Below are 21,979 nucleotides of genomic sequence, written 5' to 3' on the forward strand. Positions count from 1 at the left end.
ATTGCTACTTGATCCAAAACATTTCCGTGCCGCACTCCACGTGTCCTGCTGCAGCGTGTTCTGTCTGTCCATCCATCTCTGCTGTCTGTACCGGACACTGTGTCTCCTCAGCCTGGGAGAGGGGTAATGAGCTCCAGCCCCCAAGTGGCCCCGGCAGAGGTGCCTGCCCCCGGCCCCCAGCCCTACTTCTCCCAACAGGCAGATTGCACTTTGCCCCTAGTTACTGGGACCAGGATAAGGACGGGGGGCCTGAGGAGCTGGAGGTCAGGCACAGGGAGCTCCTGAGGGGGTGGCAGAAAGATCTCAGCTGGGGGAGAGGTCTCTGGGTGGTGGTGGGGGGAGAAGTATCGCAGCCAGGGTGGCCTCTGGGTGTCAGATGCCCGCAGGAGGCAGTGAGCAACCCGCGAGGCATCAGGGAGGAAGGGGACAGATGGGGACAGTAAACAGAGGACCTGGGCCACGGTGGGAGAGGGGGAGCTCTGAGGGTGGGGTGGGGACTCGGCCCCAGATGTGTGTGAAACATTTTTCGGTGTCACTGTGGGAAATCCCTCCCAGAAGTCTCACCGCGTGTAGCTCTGCGTGTGTCCCATGTCCATGCGTGTGTTGAGAGCCCGTCAGCAGGGCGTGCATGACTCTGGCAACGTGTTATCTTGGAGCCACGTGTTTTTATTGCTGACTTTAAGTACTTATTCCACGGCAGACAGAGACATTTGGTGTCTTTTTATAATTTGCTCATGGTCATTGAATAGAGCAATAAATGGAGCATTTTGAGCAAAACTGGGTCTGTGTGATTGCCTCTCCCCTCCACTCCCTGTACCCCTGTCTTTGTACACACACACACACACACACACACACACACACACACACCCTGGCCCTCGAGATCCCTAGCAACACACACACACACAGGCCCTCAAGATCCGTGGGACCCCCTTGTGGATGCTGGGAGTGTGGCATGAATCCAGATGTGAAAAGCCAAAGTCCATTGAGCAGGATCCTCACACCCCCCACCGTCCCACCCAGCCAGGAGCCAGGGGCCATGGGGAGCCACAGGGACAGGTGTTGGAGGTTTCCAGAGAAGGAGAAGTGTCTGGCAGGCCACCAGCTTCGACAGATGGGCCAGAGAGGCCAAGGCTGGAGCAGGGGGACCTTCAGCTCACTCAGGCCCCTCCCTGTTGGCCAGCCCACTTATCCCTTGTTAGCCCTGCAGGTCCCAAGAGCAGCTGCAACCCAGCAATTTCCCCGGTAAGGCCTGGGCTGAGAGGAAGCCCCACCCAAGGAGCCTGGGGAATCTGCCCCTAGGCGAAGATCCTGCGCCTCCTAGACACTCCTGCTCTATTCTTATCCCAGCCCCCAGGGATGCAGCAAAAGTAGCTGTCATGCCCTTGCTGACAGGTGTGGGTCAACCCAGGGCAGGAAGGAGTTCAGGGCAGGGCTGCTAACCAACCAGCAGGTCCTTACAAGGAAGCAGAGCCTTGAGTGGGCTGGTTGAGGGTCTGGGCTGCAGGTATACTACAGACAATGAGGAAAGAACAGGGAGTGCTTGGGCAGCTGGGACGGAGGGCCCAGAGTAGGGGGGCCTGCTCTCCAGCCACCCACCAACAAGAGGGTGGGCCCTCCTACCCTTCTGCCCAGAATAGGGGGGTTGGATGGTAGAAGCGGGAGCAGGGAAAAGAGCTAACAATTCCCCCTCGTCTCCTGGGGTGGCCCTGTGAGGCCACTCAGGCTCTGCAGGCACCACGTGTAGAGCACAACATGAATGGTGTCCCCTGGATTTGTGCAAAATGACAGACCTGCCAGACTCTCCCCAACTCATCCCCTCCTGGTCCCTGGAAAACACAGACCTGTCGCTTTGTTCCCCAAGCCCTGTTGGACACACACACACACACACACGCACGCACGCACGCACGCACACACACACACACACACAGCCATTCACCTCGGAAGGTCCCACCCGGCAGCAGTGAGAACAAAAGCTCTGCACAAGGGCACAGAAAAAGTACCCCGGGACCACCACCCTCAGCCACCTGCCTGCCCCATGCCCCCCCGTTTCCTCCAGCCCTGGCCTCAGTCCCCCCATCCCCCAAAGCACTGTGCCAGCTCGCTGGGACAGCTGCAGAGCCTGAGTATGGGATCGCCCCTAGGGGGCCAGATACTTAAGGAACCAGTGACTCCTGGTGGCCCCATTGCTGCGGCAAAGGAAGAAGACTGGTCAGTCTACAGCCCAGGCACCAGCTGCGCCTCCAAAGCTGCGGGTGGACACAGCATTCGAGGGTTACAAGGGATTGGTGACACGAAGGTAAGGCTTGCATCTTCCCTCAGGAAAGGGGCAGAATCTGCTAACTTCTGAGCCCAGAGGGGGACAGCAGGAGCTGGGACAGGGGAGTGGTCTCAGAACCCAGAGGGAGAAGCAAGCCAGGCAGAGAGATATCATGGGATGAGGGGGTTAACTTTAGCCCCAAACCTTCTAATTTGGAAGAAGGCTTTGGGGTCCCCTGGAAGGACACTGGACTGGGAGTCAAGAGGCCAGGCTTCTAGTCCAGGTGACCTTGGACAGGTTATTTCTCTGACATCAGTTTCTCATAAACAAAATAGAGGTTTAAAAACCGCCACTCTGGGCTTCCCTGGTGGCGCGGTGGTTGAGAGTCCGCCTGCCGATGCAGGGGACGCGGGTTCGTGCCCCGGTCTGGGAAGATCCCACACGCCGCAGAGCGGCTGGGCCCGTGAGCCATGGCCGCTGAGCCTGTGCGTCCGGAGCCTGCGCTCCGCGGGGGGAGAGGCCACAACAGTGAGAGGCCCGCATAACGCAAAAAAAAAAAAAAAAAAAACCGCCACTCTGGTTAAATAAAAGATGGTATGTATACCCATTCGTTGGAATACAGTGTAGCTGTTAACAAGGATGGGGAAACTTTACGAACTGGGATGGTGAGATCTCAAAGATGTAGAAAGTGAAAAGAGGGCTGAATAGCATGTATAATAAGCTACCTTACGTGTTAAAAAAGGGTAGAGACAAAAACATATTCATATTTGCATGAAGGAGCTCCTGAAGGAGCCCAGAGACCACAAGTGGTTACCTGCTGGGGAGGGCTGGGTGATGGAGGGCTTGGGAGCCGGAGGGAGCCTCTTCACATAGATGTTTGTATTGTTTTACTTTTTAACTGTATGATTGAATTACCAATTCAAAAAAAAAGTATAAGAAATAAAAACTCAATCTCTGTCTTTACCATGTCGCAAATGAAAGCAGAGCTGTAGCAATGCTTTGTCATCTGTCTTAGCTTTCCCCCAATGCCAGGGCTCCCCAGGGCCCAGCAAGAAGATCCGCAGTTTCCTTTCAAGGCCTGCTCCAGTGTGGCTTAGTCAGGAAGTTCCTTCTCAGGTCTGACTTCATTCTCTCCTGATAAAACCTCCAGCAGTGCCCCCCACTAGTTCCATGTAGCTATCAGTAGTTACCCTCAACTCCCTCTGGGCCTTACTGGGTGTGCTGGGTAAGTCTAAATCCTACCTCCTCCCCCTCCAAGTACTTGGAATAGTTTGGCGCTAGTCAGTGGGGGACAGGCCCATTGGTCCTTGTAGCCAACCAGGGAAAGGGAGACACTAAGGGAAGAGAAGAGAGGCCAGAGAGAAGAGGCTTGCTGCCCAACCTCTCCTCACCCTCTCCTGTGCACAGCCATTTCTCCCTGTGTCCACCGGTCCCATCCCTACCCCCCACACACACACACACACATAAGAACATCTCTGAGTCTCCCTCTTGCTCCCTTCCTTGTCCTTCATGGCCTCATCCTCTCCCTGGTCCTCCCAGGTGAGTGCCCACGCCTGCTGTCACCATGACGACCATTCACCACAAGGAGATGCTTCAGGAGCACGTGTCCGTGGAGTTCTCCAGTTCCACCACCCACATGCAGACCTTCTCCCAGACAACCAAGATCGTGGGAGGCAAGTAGAGTGGGATGGCTGGAGGAGGGGATCAGTAATCAGGTAGGGGCAGCCTTTCTTCCTCCAGTCTTTGCGACTGCTGGGCCCCTCAAGAGCCCAAGATACCACCAGCAACCCTTCCCAACCTGTGTTTCTAATCTGTGCTTTGATAAAGCTTAGCCAGCCAGATGCTCACCCACAGATCCAACCTCCAGACAAAAAGCTTAGGAAAAATCAGTCACATGGATGTGTGTGAGTGATTGATGAACTCTCAATTGCTTAAGATCAGAGCCATAGGCAAATACCATCTCTGATGGTAGAATTTCAGGCATGGAGGAAGTTAGGGAGGTAGCAACCTTATCTACCTATGAATAATAATGCCTCACTTAAGAAAGAGAAGACCTGGAGCTGCCAGTGGAGAGAAGATGAACACATAAACAAGTGACTTGAGCTTCCAGGCACTCAGCCCTTGGGGACCAGACGTGGGGGAGGGCAGATCCAAGGGAAAGCTGAGAAATGGTCTCAGAGCAGAACAGACTGTTTTAGTCATGTCTCTAGAGGAAAGTGATTAAAAGACGACCAGGGACCAGGATATTGAATTCCTGTCCTCCCAGTTGTTGCTCCCTCCTTCGGAGTCCTCTGTGTACAGAGGTGAAGACCAGATAAACACTTTACACCAACTCCTCCTGGCCAGTGAGGCAGGGCAAGTGGAACAGCCAGGACTCAAGACCAGAAGTTGCAAACTCAATTGACTATAGTAGCGATTCTCAGCCCTGACTGTGCACCAGAGTCACCTTAGTGTAGGAATGGGGGGAGAGGGGAGTGAAAAAAACCAGCGATATGTGAGTCTCATCTCAAGAGGATTAAATCTGGTGGTTTTTTGTTTTTTGTTTTTTGTTTTGTTAAGATCTCCGGGGATTCTGATGTGCAGCCAGCGTTGAAAACCACTGGCCGATAGTGTCCAGGCAGGGAACATAAATGCAGAAAAAAGACTGAGGTGAACTGGACAGGATGTAGTCCATCTAAAGGGACAGTCACTCTTCACCTCCCTCCCACTGACTGTTAACATATGGGAATGTGAGTCCAGTGCCGAGGATCCAGAAATCTGCATTTTTATGTGAAATCTCTCAGTTTTTAGATGTAGGGCTATTTTTTGTTTAAACATTGTAAAGGTCAAATTAAAAAACATGTGTAGACCAGATGCAGCCTTTAGAACTCTGATCACTATTTAATGCTACTGGGGGACCAGAACTTCCAGAAGAGAAGCCCAAGAAACCCGTAAAATCCCAAAGACAAGTTTCCATCTAAGAGAGAAAAATGTAGAACTCAAGGCTTTGACCCAATAAAGATTGACTAGAGGGGTGGATGAGGCGTTGGCTCCCCTAGTGGTTGAAATTTGTCATAACACAATGTCCCACCGACTCCAAGGTCCTTGTTTCTCGGGCAGTGCTGGTCCTGCCCCCCGCTGACCTAAAATGCTCCACCGTCCCCTCAAGTTAAGGTCAGCCCTCCAATCCCAGGCTAAGCTCCGCCTGTAGCCCATTCTGACCTCTCGCCTGCCGCCACAGAGGAAGTCGTGACGAGGAAGTCCTCCAGCACCACAGAGTTCTTCAGCCTGGTGACCCGGAGTTCCAACATCCCTGCTGGCGAGAGCATCCCGGAGTTCGTGGATAAGCCTCAGCCGGTCACCGCGCCCGAGGGTGCGTCCCTCCCCGCGTCTCCCCAGGCCCCTGGGTGCTTCCCTTTCCTCCCCAGTGCCCCAGCCGCCACCACCACCACCATTGTCCTCTCAATACACAATCACTGGCTGGGTCGGGCTGAGGGTCCCTGCCCTGCTCAGGGCTGGGAGCAGGTAGAAGGTGCAGCTTGGAGGCTAAGAGGGAAAAAATAGGTCCTGTGCCCACTGCAGGGGATAAAGCCATGTTCCGAGCCCGGGTGCAGGGGAACCCCAAACCCAACATCTCCTGGGAGAGAGAGAGCGGCACCCCCATCAAGGAGTCCGCCAAGATTTTCTACGACTGCATTAACAAGGAGCACGTGCTGAAGGTGCGACGTCCAGTTACCCATAAAGTGGGAGGCGGGGACCCCTGGCATGGGCTGCAGGTCCTGTCGCAAGCAAGAGATCCACAATGGAGACCCAAGAACTGGCAGATGGGAAAAGGGGCTGTCATTGCCCTAGAGGAGGGGCAGGATAAGAGAAACCGTGTCAGGAGCTGGGGGTTGCCAGAGTGAGCAGGGGACCAAAATTAGGGGAGGGGTAAGGCAGAGCTAGGACAATGGCAGAGCAAGGAGGGGGCAAGACAAAATGGAAGAGAAAGAGAGGTTCCAGAAGGTGAGTGAGCCCCAAAGGAAAGTGAAACCAAAGCTATGGGCGTGGCTAGAAGGGGCTAAGACCACGGTGGGCGGAGCCAGGCTGAGCTGGTGCGGGACCGGCACGGAGAGAGGGTCTGGTCCTAGAGTGTAGGTGAGGGTGAGGGTTCCTGGGCTCTTCAGGGGAATCTTCCAGAAGAGCAATGCCAAGGGCCGATCATCCTAAGGTCTAGCTATCTTCTGCATGCAGCCTCTGGCTCCAGACCCTTTGAGGAGAGGGAGGGATGGGTCCCTGGGAGACCTAGGCCTATAATTATTCCTGTTCCTCGTCCTGCCCGGACTTCCCACTGTGAAAGGCAAAGAGCCTCCCTTCTCCCCACAGATGCAAGTTGCTTCCTTCTCCTCCCGAAGGCGCATTCTAGGACCCTAAGCCCCTACAGCACACACAAGCTGCCCCAGAGCCCCCACTACGGCCACTCCTTACACAAGCTCATTCATTCGGCAAGCACTTTCCAGGAACCCACTGGTCCCTAAGTGCCTTTCTACAGGCGCCAGAGCGGCCTTGTTCACCCCCATTTCCTCAGGGGCTCAGGCCAATACCTGGTACAGAGGAGTAAATCCGTGTTAAATAAAGGCGTACTCAGCCCAGTGCCAGAAACTGCAGATAAAGTTGTAAATCAGAGGAAGTCCCTGTTATCCAGGAGCTCACAGCCAAGGGGGAGAATCCAATGCAGAATCAGGCTCCAAACAGACACACGCACACTGACTGCTACCTGGCACCTCCTAATCACAGAGGCTGCTCAATCCTCCACACATACATCCAACACTCAGCTCCTCCCCCAGCCCAAAAGAAACACCCTCCTTTCCCATCTCACAGAGAGTCCTCCTTTGGTTCCCTCCCCACCTCCCCTACTAATGGCCTGACTCTGATCCAGCTGGAGCCACTGACCTCGGATGACTCTGACAACTACAAGTGCATCGCAAGCAATGACCATGCAGACGCCATCTACACCGTGTCCTTGCTTGTGACCGAGGGTGAGCCAGCCCAAGTCTCCTGGCCTTTCCTCTTAGGGACCAAACTCCCTCTGTCTGACCCTGTCCCTCTCTCTGTCCTCAGGTCAAGAAAAAATGGATTTCAAAAAGATGTTGAAGAAGAGGTGAGGCTGGAAGGCTCCTCTGCCCAGGGTGTGGTCCCCCCACCCTCCAGGCTAGAGCTTCTGGAAGGCCTTTCAACAGCCCCCTGAGTTAATGGCCCAGCCTCCAAGAATCCATGGAGTAGGGAGGAGCATCTCATGGTTGGGAGAGGCTCCCTCTGTCTTCAGAGAAAGGCACTAAGTCCAAGCTTGGCACCCACTTCCTTCCAGGGGACCCCCTCCTCCCAAGAAGCAGCAGAAGAAGGTGACGGATGAGAAAGAGATGCTGGAGATTTTGTCCAAGGTGCCCAAGAAGGACTTTGAGAAGACCTGCATGGAGTATGGTTTCACAGACTTCCGGGGGCTGCTCAAGAAGCTCAAAGGGATGAAGAAAGTGGAGGTAGAGGTCAGTGCCCATCAGGGAGCAGGGAGCTGCAGGCCAGGGGCTGGGCCTTACTGAAAGTGCTAGTGCCTGTGTGACTCCCAGTGGCAAGGTCTCCCCACCATGCACATGCATACTCAAGGGCCTTCTCTACTGCAAGGGCAGGCAAGGAACTCAGGTCACCCTCCTTCTACCTCTTTTCTCTTCACCGCTCCCTAATGTACTTGCATGGATTTTGGAGTCAGACAGACCTGGATTCAAAGTCCAGTTCTACTGCCTTATTAACTGAGTGAACTTGGGGGTCTCTCTGAACCTGTTTCTTCATCTGCAAAATGAAAATTATACTTTCCTTTTTCATTTGTTTTTGTGGTGGTGTTCTCATTCATTCACTCAACAACTCATAACTGTTAAGCATCTACACTGGAATTAGAAGGCCTATGTAATGGGCCCAGGTACATAGTGACTATTCCGCAAATGGTGGTTCCTTTCTCTTCCCTTATCATACCCGTTTCCCCCTAAATCTTCAAGTTGTTCATTGTAGGGGGAGAGGGGTGATGGGGAGCACAGTTATCTAATCAGCCTAGTCATTTCTCCCCAGACCTTCAGGGGGCTCCTCCAGCACTGGAGACACAGTCTGGGCAGATTCCAGATTCCAGATGCCTCTGACACCTGCCTTTTTGTTACCACAATCTCTCAGACCATCCAGATTCTGAAGCCCCTGGAAGACATAGAGACCAAGGTGGATACCACGGTGGTCTTAGACTGCATAATGGAGCTGAAGGACCCCAATGTCAAAATGACATGGATCAAGGTGGGGAGAGCATCTAGGAGGGGCCCACCCTGGAATATCATTTTTTCTCTGCACCCCTTTCCTTCCAAGACCCTCTCATTACCCATAAGCCCTGTCCTCTCCTCCATCCCATCAAAAGGATGCCATCTGGTATGGTTGAAACTGGATGAGAGCTGGGCTTTATTCTTAGATGTTCCACCAGTTTGCTGTTTGATTTGAGACAGTTACTTCCCTTTCTCTATACCTCAGTCTACCCATCTGAAAAGGCTGGATTAGATAGTCCTGCAGGTCACTGAAGATGGGCCTCTAAGAGAAAGTATCTAGTGAACTCATGCATATTAAGAGTTCGGGCCTCGGGAGAGGCAGAGACCCTGGATCCCACCGAGCCAGATGATGAGGCTAGAGAGATCTTAGGGGCCTCTGAGTGTGTTTGAGGATCTTAGAGAGGTAGATATGGCACCTTCCAGCTCAGGCTGGCTTTGGGGAATGGAGACCTCTAGAAATCTCCTCCTAAACCCCTTCATCAGCTTTTCTACCTATTCCATGAGGCAGGATAATGAGCCACTGAGGATCCAGTACTCCCTGGGCAAGTATGACGTGAAGCAGGTGGGCACCAAGCACATGCTGGTCATTACCAACGTGAACATGAAAGATGCAGGCACCTACAGCCTGTCCGTGGGCAACAAGCGGATAAGTGCAAAGCTCACAGTGCTGGGTAAGAATGTGGGCACCAGGCAGCACAAGGAGGACACAGTCAGGGTCAGGGCAGAGGAATATCCAAGGATGAGGTCCATGGGGACATGGGAGGAAGGCCCATGGGGCTGTGCACAGATTGCATGGGGATGGGAGTTAATGGCGGAGAGAGACATGGGGTATAAGGGAGAGGACTATGAGATAAAGTGCTGTGGGGGCAGTGTAGCATAGTGGTTAAGAGTACAGCTTCTGGAGTTGAACTACTGGAGCTCAAATCCCAGCTTCTGTCACTTATGAGCTGTGTATTTGGGGCAAGTGATTTAACTTCTCTTTGCCTCAGCTTTCCCATCTGTAAAATGGGAAATAATGGTAGAGTCTACCTGAATGCTTTTATATGTGCAAAATGGCTAGAACAGTGCCTGGCGCATATCTAAAATCACATAGAGAAATATTCTTTCTAAAATTGCTGTTAACATTGCTGTGGAGGAGACCATATGAACATCATGGGAGGAGGCTCTAGGATTCACAAGCAGAACGAAAGAAGGATGCTTTCCCCAACTGTGGGCTACAGGAGGCCAATGACACCTGAGTCTTTATGCCCCACCCCCCTTCACGATCCTACCCCTCAGGAGGGACCAGGGATACAGCCCAATGAATGCCCCTCCTACTCTTTGCTGCAGATGAGCCTCTGAAGTTCTTGGGAGAGATGAAGCCAATGAAGGTGACGGAGCGCCAGACAGCTGTATGTGAGATCTGCCTCTCCAAGAAAGTGCCCAACTTTGTGTGGAAGTTCAATGGAAAGGAGCTGAAGAGGGATGAGAAGTATGAAATCACTGTGTCTGAGGATGGTTTGACCCACACGCTTAAGATTAAGGATGCCAGACTCGGTGACAGTGGAGAGTTCTCTGCTGAGGTGGGGGACCTGGTTCAGAAGGCCCAGCTCACTATTGACCGTGAGTGTTTGGGCCAGAGCTTGAGGGGTGGGCTTCATGCCACAGCGACCTCCATGTGATCATCCATCCATCCATCCATCCATCCATCCATGTATCTATCTCTTCCTTGCAAGGCCCTTTGATGGCTACTAGAAAGATAGAGAGTTCTCTCTGCTAATTCCTAGTCTAGTGGGAGAAGCAGGTGTGGAAATGGAATTAGAACAAAAGTTCTTAAGCAAGGAGTCAAGACACCCTGGGATCTTACTGTCGTCTGGGAGATCATGGGCCAAGAAATTATTAGCCTTTATGGCTCTAATATCATATATTACAGCCCATCACTCTTGACTACTTATATTCTTATACCTAGTTTGGAGAGTTGCACATGATGGTGGGTCATACATGTGAACCACTATTGACACAAGTGACATGAAACAATCGTTGCTGTGATTGAGGGAGACATGGAGGCTGTGAGAACCCAAAGAAGAGGTACCGCCTGGCAATGTCAAAAAGGATGTGATGAGATGACGGCAAAGCTTTACCAAGTAAAACAAAAAGGAGTTCAGTTTTCAGAGAAGGGGCAAGAGAAGAGGACATTCTCAGGAGAGGGAATAGCATGTGTAAAGGCCCAGACACCAGAGAGACAATGCAATTCTGGCTGGAGCTCCAAGGGGACATTAGAGATACTGCCTGCAGTGCTGTGAGGATGTAAAAGCTGTTGTCCCATTTTACATATGAGGAAAATGAGACTTAGGGAGTGAATGCACTGCATACAGTCAGCTAGGAAGTAAGAGGCAGAGCTGGGACCCTCCCTGCCGGGTACCTCTGTGAGTCGGGTACACACTTCATGTCACAAGGCCCTGTGGTTTCTAGGGTCAAAAAGAGGAGCAGGACAGCATCTAGCTGCAGAAAAGGAGGTTGGGAGCAGGACCAAGTGTTTGTTTGTCTGTCCATAGGCATCCCTATAAAGTTTGTGAGCACCCTCAAGAATGTGCGTGTGAAAGAGAGGAACTGTGCATGCCTTGAGTGTGAGCTGACATCCAAGAATGTGACCCTGCGCTGGATGAAGGACGGACAGCTGCTGGAGCGTGGCTCCAAATACAGCATGAACCATGAGGGCAAGCGAGCGGAGCTGGTCATCGAGGATGCACAGCTCAGTGACGGTGGCAAGTACACTGTGGTGGCCATGCAGGATGGGGACCCCGTGGAATACTGCAGTACTGCTGTAGTCACTGTGGAAGGTATACACCCACCCTGTCAGTCCCCACTGACCAACCCCCCAGCCCTAACAGTTTCCTACTGTAGACACCCATCAGTCCCCTGACTGACTTCAATCCTCCTCCAGACCATGATCTAATTCTACCTCCCCACTCTGACCACCCCCATCTCCCAAATTCTGACCATCTCTACCTCCTAGACCCTGACCATCCCTCATCTTTTGAACTCTATCCAAAATCCCTTGACTTCATCCATCCTTTACTTCCAGACTCTGACCATCCCCAGCAAACCTGGTCATCCCACACCCCTAGACCCTGACCAGCCCCTACTCACTATCCCTGACCACTCCTCACTGACTCTGAACACCCTCAATTCCCAATAAACGCTGGGCATCCCACAGACCAGCATAACCAGCTAAATATCCCAACTCCACTAACCACCTGCATCCCACCATCTAGTCCCCTTCTTCACCTGAGCATCCTCAGTCCCCACTGACCATCCTCCGATGATCAGCCCCCCATTAGCCATCTCCCAGAATTCCCAGTTGCCATTTCCCAATGCCATTGACTTTTCCCCAACCGCCCCCCACCTACCTGCTCTAATGCCCCCACCGACCATTACCCACTTGCCCATTTCCAAACATCTTGCTCATCATAAATGATTTTGATAGATGCCACCAGCCCTTTTCCCGTAAGCCCCTTCCACCCCGATACCCTAACCCAGCCCCTGCCCCCTTTCTCTCGAGAGCGGCTGGCCACCGTGAAGAGCGGGATGTCCGACGTTCACGCGGCCACCGGGAGCCCGGCTGAGCTGTGCGTAGTGCTGAACGACGAAAAGGTGGATGGAGTGTGGCTGAAGGATGCCGAGGAGGTCCGAGGCAGGGGCCAGGGAAGGGAATGCAGGACGAGGGGGTCGACCGGGCATACACTCGCACTCATGACCGCCCCTCGCCCCGCAGATCACGGACTTGACCGGCGCGCAGATCGTGAAGCAAGGTGCGGTACACAAGCTCATCTTCCCCAGTATGGGGCCAGAGCACGAGGGCAAGTACACATTCAGGGCCAAGGGTGCAGAGAGCGAAGCCTCGGTATTTATTGCAGGTAAGGTCGCCTCCCACTACGGACAAAGCTAGACCACGCCTGGCCCGCCCACCTACTCCTAGCTCCTCCCCCATCCCCCATGGGCTCCTCCTCCACCCCTCGGCTCCTCCCGCATCCCTGCTCTTCGAGCCTTCCCTGCCGTCCCTCCCTGCAGATCCTCCAACCATCGACCCATCGGTACTGGAGACACTGGCCTCGCACCCGGTGACCGTGAAGGTGGGCCACACCGCGAACATCAAGGTGCCCTTCCGGGCAAAGCCGCTGCCCAAAGTGACGTGGTACAAGGACGGCATGGAGGTGACGGAAGAGGAACGCGTGTCGATGGAGCGTGGGGGAGACCAGGCGCTGCTCACCATTTCACACTGCGCGCGGGAGGACAGTGGCATCATTATGCTCAAGCTCAAGAATGACCATGGCTCCGCCACAGCCACTCTGCACCTCAGCGTGCTGGGTGAGGCCAAGACCCTGGCTTGGCTGGGCTGGGGGCACCACGCAGGCTGAGGAGAGAGTTGGAGTTCGGGTTGAGAATGGGAATGAAGTGCTGGCTTTGCAGCCAGAAGAAGCCCATTTCCTAACTTCCTAACTAGGTGGCCTTGGGCAAGTCCATTAACTTTCCTGAGCCTCAGCTTCTCATCTGCGACAGGGTGGTTTTTTAAAGTGCCTATTTCAAGTGAATTTAAAGACTATAGCAGAGTGTACAGCACGTACTTGACCTTCAGATGTTGCTGAAGTATTGTAACTGACTTGGAGCTGAGGACCTGGTTGGAAGTAAGGTGGAAATGATGTAAAAGAGAGGTGGAATTTAGGATGAAAGTGAGGTTCATTTGGGAAGAATATTGGAGTTGGAAGTGAAATGGAGTGAGGGGAGGTGAGATAGGGTTGAGGATAGAATGAAATTGGAGAGAAAGATGGAATGGGGGTGGAAATGGTATTTGGGATGGGTCTGAACATAAAGTTAAGGAAAGAGATGAAGAGCTGGCCTTAGTGAACTCATATTCAACATGCAACACACACACACACACACACACACACACACACACACACACCAGCTTCACCTCCTCCACCTGCATCTCCATCAAGCCGTGGGTTTGGATGGATTGGGTTTCAGTTCAGTTCGGCAGCATGACTGAGCACCTCCTCTGTGTTCTCAGTATTGGGGACACAGGGATGAGTTATCCCCAGCAGTCCCTCAACCCAAAAGGGATAAAAACTGGCAGACATGTAATTATAAAATAAACTGTAGGGCTTCTCTGGTGGTGCAGTGGTTGAGAGTCTGCCTGCTGATGCAGGAGACACGGGTTCGTGCCCCGGTCTGGGAGGATCCCACATGTCGCGGAACGGCTGGGCCCGTGAGCCATGGCCGCTGAGCCTGCGCGTCCGGAGCCTGTGCTCTGCAACGGGAGAGGCCACAACAGTGAGAGGCCCATGTACAACAATAAATAAATAAATAAATAAATAAATAAATAAATAAATAAATAAACTGTAATAGAAGAAAGTACTGGAGTTCTGGAAGCTGAGAGGAGGGGAGACCTTGTCTAGAAGAGGTAAGTGGGAATTAGCTGAGGCGGGGGTCCCTCAGGTCTCCAGTTCACTCATTCCTAGGGGGACAGGAATATCGGGGGGGCAGGGATCAAGCTACTTGGGCAAGTCTTAGGAAAACAGTGACAGAGGGAAGGACAAAGGATCCGCAAAGCTCAGAATCTAGCTATGTCTCAGTCTGGTGGACCTCCAACCAGTGGGATGAAGCCCTTCTGGTCCTTTGCTCCAAAGACACATTCTGATGCTATCTTCTGTCCTTAGACCGTCCCAAGCCTCCCCAAGGCCGGGTGGAGTTCCTGGAGCTCTCGGGTAATTGTGTGCACATGCAGTGGAAGGCCCCGAAGGACAACGGCGGGCGGCCTATAACACAGTTCATAGTGGAACGGAAGGCAGTCGGCAAGAAGTCCTGGATTAAGATTGGTGAGGTGGACAGCAAAGTCACCAAATTCTCCACCAACAAGGTGGAAGAGGGGAAAGCCTACCAGTTTCGTATCCTGGCCGTCAATTCGGAAGGAGTGAGCGACCCGCTGGAGACACAGGAAGTGTTTGCAGGAAATCCTATTGGTCAGTGAGATAGCCCTGTGCTCAATGGGGACCTCAGGGGCCACCGTGGGGAACCTTCAGCCGGTGAGGAGTGCTGGTCTGTGGGAGATTCCGCAGGGTCATCTCTAGCTGCCCCACGAGACAGATGGCTTCTAGAGTAAGAGCAGAAGATCGTTTTGGACAGGAATTGTCAACTTTTTCCAGTCAGATCACATGCACAACACACTCCCGTGTGTATATCCAGAACTGTGCACAATTCCAGGGAGATAACTCCACTTGTTTCTCCATTCCAGAAATCATCCTATATCCAAGGGAGAGTAATGTTACTTTAGGGATAGCCTTGAATCCACTCTAATTTTTTTTCCAAAGAAAACCCTTGACAACATTGGCATTTTAATTATGATCACTAGTTAATTACTTGCTACACTCCTCCCAACTGATCTCCATGTTTCTGTGTGTCAAGACAGTACATTAAAAACTCTGCCACTGGGGATGCCACTGGTGATGCCACAGGTTGGAAAATTCAAGTTGGTGGTTTTCTATCTTGGCTACACATTAGAATCACTTGAGGTCTCTTAAAAAATGCTGATTCCTGGTCTCCACCCTAGGCCAGCTGAATTAGAATATCAGGACACAGGACCCAGACACTAGTTGTTGGTGGTGTTTTGGGGTTTTTTTTTTACTCCCCACATGACATTAATGTGCAACCAGAGTTAATCATTGGCTTAAGTTTTTTTAAGGAAGGGACCAGAGCTCAGCATGGGGTGGGCAACTGTCTACATGCTCCCCCACCTAACCTCTGCCCTCTCTCTCTCTCCCACAGAGCCCCCTGGTCTTGCCTCCCAGCCCCAAGTGACTGACGTGACCAAAGAGGCTGTGACCATCACATGGAATGCCCCCACCCAAGATGGGGGAGCCCCAGTGCTCGGCTACATTGTGGAGCGGAGGAAGAAAGGCAGTAACCTGTGGGTGCCAGTCAACAAGGACCCCATCCAGGGTGAGGTCGAGGGTCAAAGGCCCAGGAGGGGCCAAGGGAGACTTTGTTGGGTGGACCCACTGTACCCGTGCTGCTCTGAACATACTCCCTCCTCCAACTCCTTTTGTGGGTTTTAATAGCATCTCATGACCCCCTCTTCCACATCTATGGTCTCCTACCACGTGGACCACCCCTGGCCTCATTACCCCTCAAATTCCCATTTCAGGCACCAAGTACACTGTGGATGGTCTCCTGGAGGACACAGAATATGAATTCCGAGTTGTAGCTGTGAATAAGGCAGGCCCCGGACAGCCTAGTATGCCATCCAGCTCAGTGGTAGCCAAGGACCCTGTCAGTGAGTATGGTGCTGCCAGGCCCCAACACACAGTGGAATTAGCCGTTTGAGGTAGAAAGAGGATTTCTTCCCGGGAAAGTCTAACAGGAGGGGATCACACAGTCTCCACTCTCTGGGAGCTGCCAGCCTGATAGAGGGACAAGATTCACACACAAGAGAAAGCCAGCAAATAAAGATTGAGAGTCAGGGACAGCGAGGAGATGGGTGGAAAAAAGTTTTTATTAAACGTTGAGTATGTCTGGTTAGGTGAGGTAGTTGAAGCATGTTTGAGGATTGAGCAGGGGAGTTGGGTAAATGGTTGGGTGGGTGCTGAGCTTAGGTGGTGAGATGGGGATATCACACGTGAATGGGTGTGGTGCAGAGGGCTGAGCTAAAGGCTGGAGTTTTGAATACAGAGGGGTTGAGTGTTTAATGTATATTGAATTTGGAGGGTTTTGACTTCAAGGGTGAAAGTATTGAGACTGAGAGAATTAAATTTAGAGGTTGTTGAAGGTGAAAGGCTGGGTATTGAGCGTTTTAACTGTGAGTGTTGAAGGTAGAGGTGTTGAAAGTTAAGTTTCAGGGCTATTGAGTACAGGAATTGGGCATGGTGTTGAGTGGAGAAGAATCTGGGGGCTGACTAGTTGTCTGTGTCACGCAGAACCCCCGGGCCTGGTGCAGGGCCTGCACGTGTCGGATTCCTCCAACTCCAGCATCTCCCTGGCTTGGCTGGAACCTGCCGAGGGAGACCCACCCTCTGGCTACATCCTTGAGATGCGGGCTGAAGACACCAAGGAGTGGTCCAAGTGCACAAAGATCCCCATCTCGTGCACCTGCTACACAGTAGGAGGCCTCACCGAGAGGCAGAAATACTTCTTCCGAATCCGGGCTGTGAACGAGGCTGGGTGTGGGGAGCCTGTGGAGCTGGACGAGGGGGTCCGTGCCATGCCACCACCAGGTGAGGGATGCAGACAGGGCTGGGGTGTAGGCCCCAACATCCTAGCTCCACACCTTCCTCTCTGGGACCTCATCCCACAGGAGAAAACTGGGCGATGCTGTGATCAAGAAAGAGTCTTCCATGCTTGTGCCTGGACAGACCTAGGGATAACCCCAGGGGCTTCCCTGCCAAAAACAAACAAACAAACAAACAAAACGAAAACCAAAAACCCCACTCATTGCGTACCAAATAGTATCTACTGTGTGCCAAGGGAGGTGTTAGGGATTTAGAAAAAAATGAGACACAGGACCTGCCCTAAAAAGTCTTATATAATAATAGAGGGAGACAGATGAGAAAAAATAAATAAATGCTTCACAGCATTGCAGGGTTGCTAGATGTCTGTATGGCCTGTAGTGAGAGCAAGAAGGAGAAGAGGTTGGGAAAAGCTTTGGAGGGGAGGCTTAAAGCTAAGTCTTCTGGAAAGAGTGTTCCATGATCGCACCTCTGTCTCCGCCATCTCAGCTGCTCCCAAGTTTGACCTCAGTGCCCGGCTGAAAAGTCACATGGTGGTTCGCGCTGGGACAGCCCTCTGCATCCATGCCGCCTTCTCTGTGAGTCCTACCCTGGCCCCCAGACGCCCACCACTTAACCAAGTTGGCTGCTACAGCTATCATAGTCTCTGCCTCTGCCTCTGCCCCTCGCCAGACCCCTGGCCTCAGAGCCTGGCAGGAGACTCCTGGACAGTGGGATAGGGCCTGCCCCCAAATACCACCCAGGTGACCCCTGGTGCCATCTCCTGTCACCACCCAGGGCTCACCACCACCCACCGTGATCTGGCTGAAGGATGGCATGCCCACCAAGGGCAGGGAAGCCATCACCAAGAGCAAAAACCACTCCCAGGTCCTCATCAGCAGCACCAAGCGCTCCGACTCAGGGGTGTACCGCATCTTGCTCCAGAATGAGTTTGGAGAGGCATACCATGACATCCACGTGCGTGTGGCAGGTATGACAACAGGTAGAGGCCTGGGGAGGCATCACTGCACACACTCCCTTGTGCTGCTTGAGTCCCTACCACTGTAAAGTCATGCCTTAAGGTAGTCAAGGCTTCTTTGGCACCACAGAGCAAGACTTTATCAGCCTTTGCCTTAAGGCGGAGGGTTGTTTTCACTTTTTCTCAGTGTCTTGAAGCCCCAGAGGCATTGAACTAGGACCCAGCCCTTGTTTCAGTCTCAGTCATATGTGGAGAGCTTCGGGACATATGCAGAGGAGGGTCTGTGAGCATAGAGAGAGCAGAGAATGGGTAAGAGGCAGGAGGGACAGATGGAGAGGAGTCCATTAAAACTTGGGGTAATTTGCCTATATGTTATTGGAAATGCTTTTAAAGTTTGTGATGTGGTCACCGAGAAAGCCTTTTGGGGGAAACTTCACAGTCCCACAGTGTCATTGCCATACAGCTTCGTTAGAATTCTTGAACCACAGCTGAAATGAGCCTTCTATTATTTTTCAGTCCCCACAGATATTTAGAATTTTAATAAAAAATGTGGTGGGTAAAAACTTTGGAAAGAGCCTTTTCATTATCTTAGGTTACAGGAAACTTCGTAGGTTTTGAGGTTTAACACATTGTGTATTATTAAATTTACATTAATCACTATGCCAAAGAGAATGTGAAACATTCTTTTGCATTGATGCATTTTGTACCTCTCTCCATTAAAATCATGACGGCCCCCCCAAATTGGGTGGCCTCTTAGAGACGGCTGGAAGCTTTATAATAAAGCCCTAAACCCCCAGGAGATAAACGGGTGAACTTTTATTGAACAGATCCTACATGCCAGGCACTTTACGCAACATTTCCATGATAGTTATTGTTAGCCTCATTTTGCAAATGAGGAAATGGGTCTCAGAAAAGAGAAGTAACTTGCCACAGTTCACAGGGCTAGTAAATGGCAGAGCTACACTTCATAAATAGTTCTTTCTGACTCCAAGACCCCCAGCTGCCCGAGAGTTAGAAGAAGGTAAGGTGCCCCATCCCATCCTCCTTAGGGCTTGGCAGGTAGCGGGGGTGGGGGCACAATACTTCAGCCCCCCAGGGTGGCTGATGAACCTTCGGACCCTTCCAGATTTTCCGCAGCCACCCACAAACCTGCAGCTGATTGAGGAGGTCCGGAACACGGTGACTCTGACCTGGAACCACAGCCCCGACGTGCAGGAGGACAGCGAGGCCCATTACGTCATCATGAAGCGGGATGCCAGCACCGCCACCTGGTTCACTGTGGCCGAGCACGTCTTCAGCAACAAGTACATGGTGACCGGGCTACTCCCCGGCAGGAAGTACTACTTCCGAGTGCTGGCCCGGAACGAAATCGGTGACAGCGACCCGCTGGACTCCAGGGATACCTGGCTCGTCAACAAGGACAAGAGTGAGTCTGGGGACTTGGGGATTCAGGTAACGTCTGGGATCCCTGATGGCGGGGATGAAATGAGGGTTGCAAGGGGTACCCAAGATTGGAGGTAATGAGGAGCACTGAGGTGAAAGGGTTAATTAACATCAGGGACCCTGGGGAGAAAAGCAGAGGTCTGGAAGCCTAGGGGAGGAGATTCCTTTGGGGTACACCGAGGGGTGGGACTAACGCAGAGGTGGGGTGGGGAGGTCCCCTTGGGGGCAGGGATGACAGTGGGGGGCCGGAGGGTGAGGAGGGGTTGTGGAGCTGAGAGGCTGACTGAGGTCCTGACTGAGGACTCAGGGAGGGTCCAAGGAGCGGGGATGACATCCAGAAACCCTGGAGGGAGGGCATTAAAGGTAAGGATAGCTGCGGGAATCTTGAAATGAGGGCCTAAATTGGAGAGAGCAGAGACCGTGGAGGCTGCGAGGGCGTTGGGGAAAGCTTGGATGGGGAGTTAAAAGCCAGATAACAGCTCAGGTCCGGAGGCTGGTGGCTGGAAAGAAGTCTAGGACGCCCGGGTCTGGAAAAGCGTTAAACCCCGCGGACCTGGTTTAGGTCTTGGAACCCATGGGGGTGGGGGGGTGGCGGAAGGGGGACCTTAGGAACCAGTATAAAGTCGGGGCCCCAGAGTTGACAGCGCGTGGGAATCTAACCCAGGTCCTCAGGGTTCCGTGAGCTGGGTCTCCGGGGCGTCTTAGGAGGTCTAAGCCGGCGCGCGATGGATGGGGGCCTTGGGGTGCGCTCACCGCCCTTCGTGTCCCGTCCGCGCAGTCGAGGACCAGAGCGCCAAGCTGAAGCCGTACCGGCAGAAAGACTGGCGCCACGCGCCGCGCTTCCTGACCCCGCTCAAGCCGCACACCGTGCTGCGCGGCCAGGACTGCACCATGACCTGCGCCTTCCTTGGGAACCCACGGCCCACCGTGACCCTCTCCAAGGGCGACGTCAACATCACGGCCAACTCCAAGTTCTGGTACAACTCCACCAGCGGCGTGTGCACCATCGTCATCCCCACCTGCACACTCAAGGACAGCGGAGAGTACAGCGTACTGGTGGAGAACGAGCTGGGCAAGGACCGCAGCAGCTGCACGCTCACCGTCTACGGTGAGGGTGTAGCGCCGGCCAGCCCGGGAGGTTGAGGGTGCCTGGCTGTGTCCCGCGTGGGGCGGAGGCGCTAAATGGCGGCCTCCTGAGCCGTTGATCGACTCTTTTCCTATGGCTGGCACAGGCTTTTATTTAATCTGACATGGGGTGGCGTAAACATTCTCCAACTGGCCATAGTTCGTACCACTGTTCCATCTTCTTGATGTCATTTGTTATGTGCCTGGCCCCTGCAGACTTGGGAGTTTGCAGTCTCTCAGTAGTCTGTAGTTTGCAACCCTTGGTGGGCCTAGACTTGCATTTGAAAAAGACGCCAGTGATCAGGCCTAAACCAGACTTACCAATCACAATCTCCCTGGCAGGGTTCTGGAAGGAACCTTTATGTTTACAAATTTTGGAAGTGGTTCTGATGTGCAACCAAAATTGAAGACTACTGGTCTGGGGTAAGGATAGATGGGAGGCACTGAAGGGAACCTAGTGGAGGGAGGCCCTCCCTCTGCACATAGGTGTGCTATGTTTCTGCTCATGGGTGCACATATAGGGGAAATATTCTATTTCTTCCTACACACTCTACTGTCTTCACAGCTAAACAGCTAGTTGCATGAACTGTCTAAATGCAAAGATGACCTGTTTTGCTCCTCTTTGTTTAAACTCCCTCCTAGCTTTCCCATGATCCTTTAGATAAAAATCACAATCAACAAGGCACCCTCCCCACCATCTACCTCTCCAGCCTCATCCTCTGCCACTCTCTGAAGTCTCCATGGCACACTATTGGTGTCCATGGTTTCCATGGTTACAGATGCCTTTTTTTTCATCCTGTCATAGATGCCTTTCTCTGGGGAAAGGACCTGGTCCTGTTGCTCTGTCTCTCAAATACTCAGCTAAGTGTCTGGCATTGAGATGACGCCTCCACAGTGGCTGTTGAACTGTGTAACAGAACTAGGCCAGGGAAGGCCCTGTGGGAGACATCCAGCTCTCATTCCACAGCTAGAGAGATCCCTGACAACTTAGTTCTGGTTTTAAGCACATGGGCACAGGGCCCTGGCTCCAACATTCACCAGCCATGTGACGTTGGCAAGCCACTCTGAGCTTGTTTTCCCATGTACTGCTTAGGGCTGTTATGAGGATTAAATGAGATAGTACACAGAAGTGCCTGGCACAATGCGTGGCAAATACGAAATGCCGAATAACTGGCAGCTCTTGGCCCCACACACCCAGCTGACCTTGGGAGACTGGGGCTCCAAGGTCTGAGGATCTCGGGAAGGGTCCAGCCCCTGGTTCCTGCATAGCGACTGCAAGTCCAGCAATTTGGAGTTTCCCTTACCCCAGCATCATTCACACTAACAAATACTTGCTTTGCTCTTTCAGACAAAGATGACAAGGCAATTCTAGCCTCCGTCACTGAGAGTCTGCAGAAGAAATCAAAGTACCTTATGTGAGCTCCAGCCTAGACCAGGCATCAGGAGGATGCTGTGATGTGGGTGGGGCTTCTTGGCCCACCCTCTGTGTGTGGTCCCAGCGAGAGAGACCGGGTTCCCTCTGTGGTGCTTGTCAATGTGAACATTCGGTGAAGGCATGGGACAATAAACTGAGTGAGTGCGCCTGTGCCTGTTCCTAACCATGGTGTGCAGCAGGGACCAAGGAGAT

At 52.7% G+C, this 21,979-nt stretch overlaps 1 protein-coding gene across 1 annotated transcript; it reads left to right on the forward strand.

Moving 5' to 3' along the window:
• Window positions 1-3,821: 3,821 nt before the first annotated feature.
• Window positions 3,822-21,859, forward strand: IGSF22 (immunoglobulin superfamily member 22; the record flags this gene model as incomplete). The annotated part of the gene is made up of 22 exons (XM_081239602.1): window positions 3,822-3,930; window positions 5,478-5,609; window positions 5,819-5,955; window positions 7,155-7,254; window positions 7,337-7,376; window positions 7,584-7,758; window positions 8,432-8,545; window positions 9,077-9,239; window positions 9,898-10,170; window positions 11,103-11,387; window positions 12,110-12,234; window positions 12,323-12,464; window positions 12,619-12,915; window positions 14,265-14,567; window positions 15,370-15,543; window positions 15,749-15,877; window positions 16,518-16,814; window positions 17,316-17,404; window positions 17,604-17,796; window positions 18,911-19,210; window positions 20,006-20,335; window positions 21,701-21,859. The coding sequence occupies 22 exons, from the start codon at window positions 3,822-3,824 to the stop codon at window positions 21,769-21,771; spliced, it is 3,978 nt and encodes a 1,325-aa protein (XP_081095728.1). The 3' UTR covers window positions 21,772-21,859.
• Window positions 21,860-21,979: the final 120 nt, after the last annotated feature.

The sequence above is a fragment of the Mesoplodon bidens genome (assembly GCF_964165515.1).
Source record: "Mesoplodon bidens genome assembly, chromosome: 7".
NCBI classification, from domain to species: domain Eukaryota; kingdom Metazoa; phylum Chordata; class Mammalia; order Artiodactyla; family Ziphiidae; genus Mesoplodon; species Mesoplodon bidens.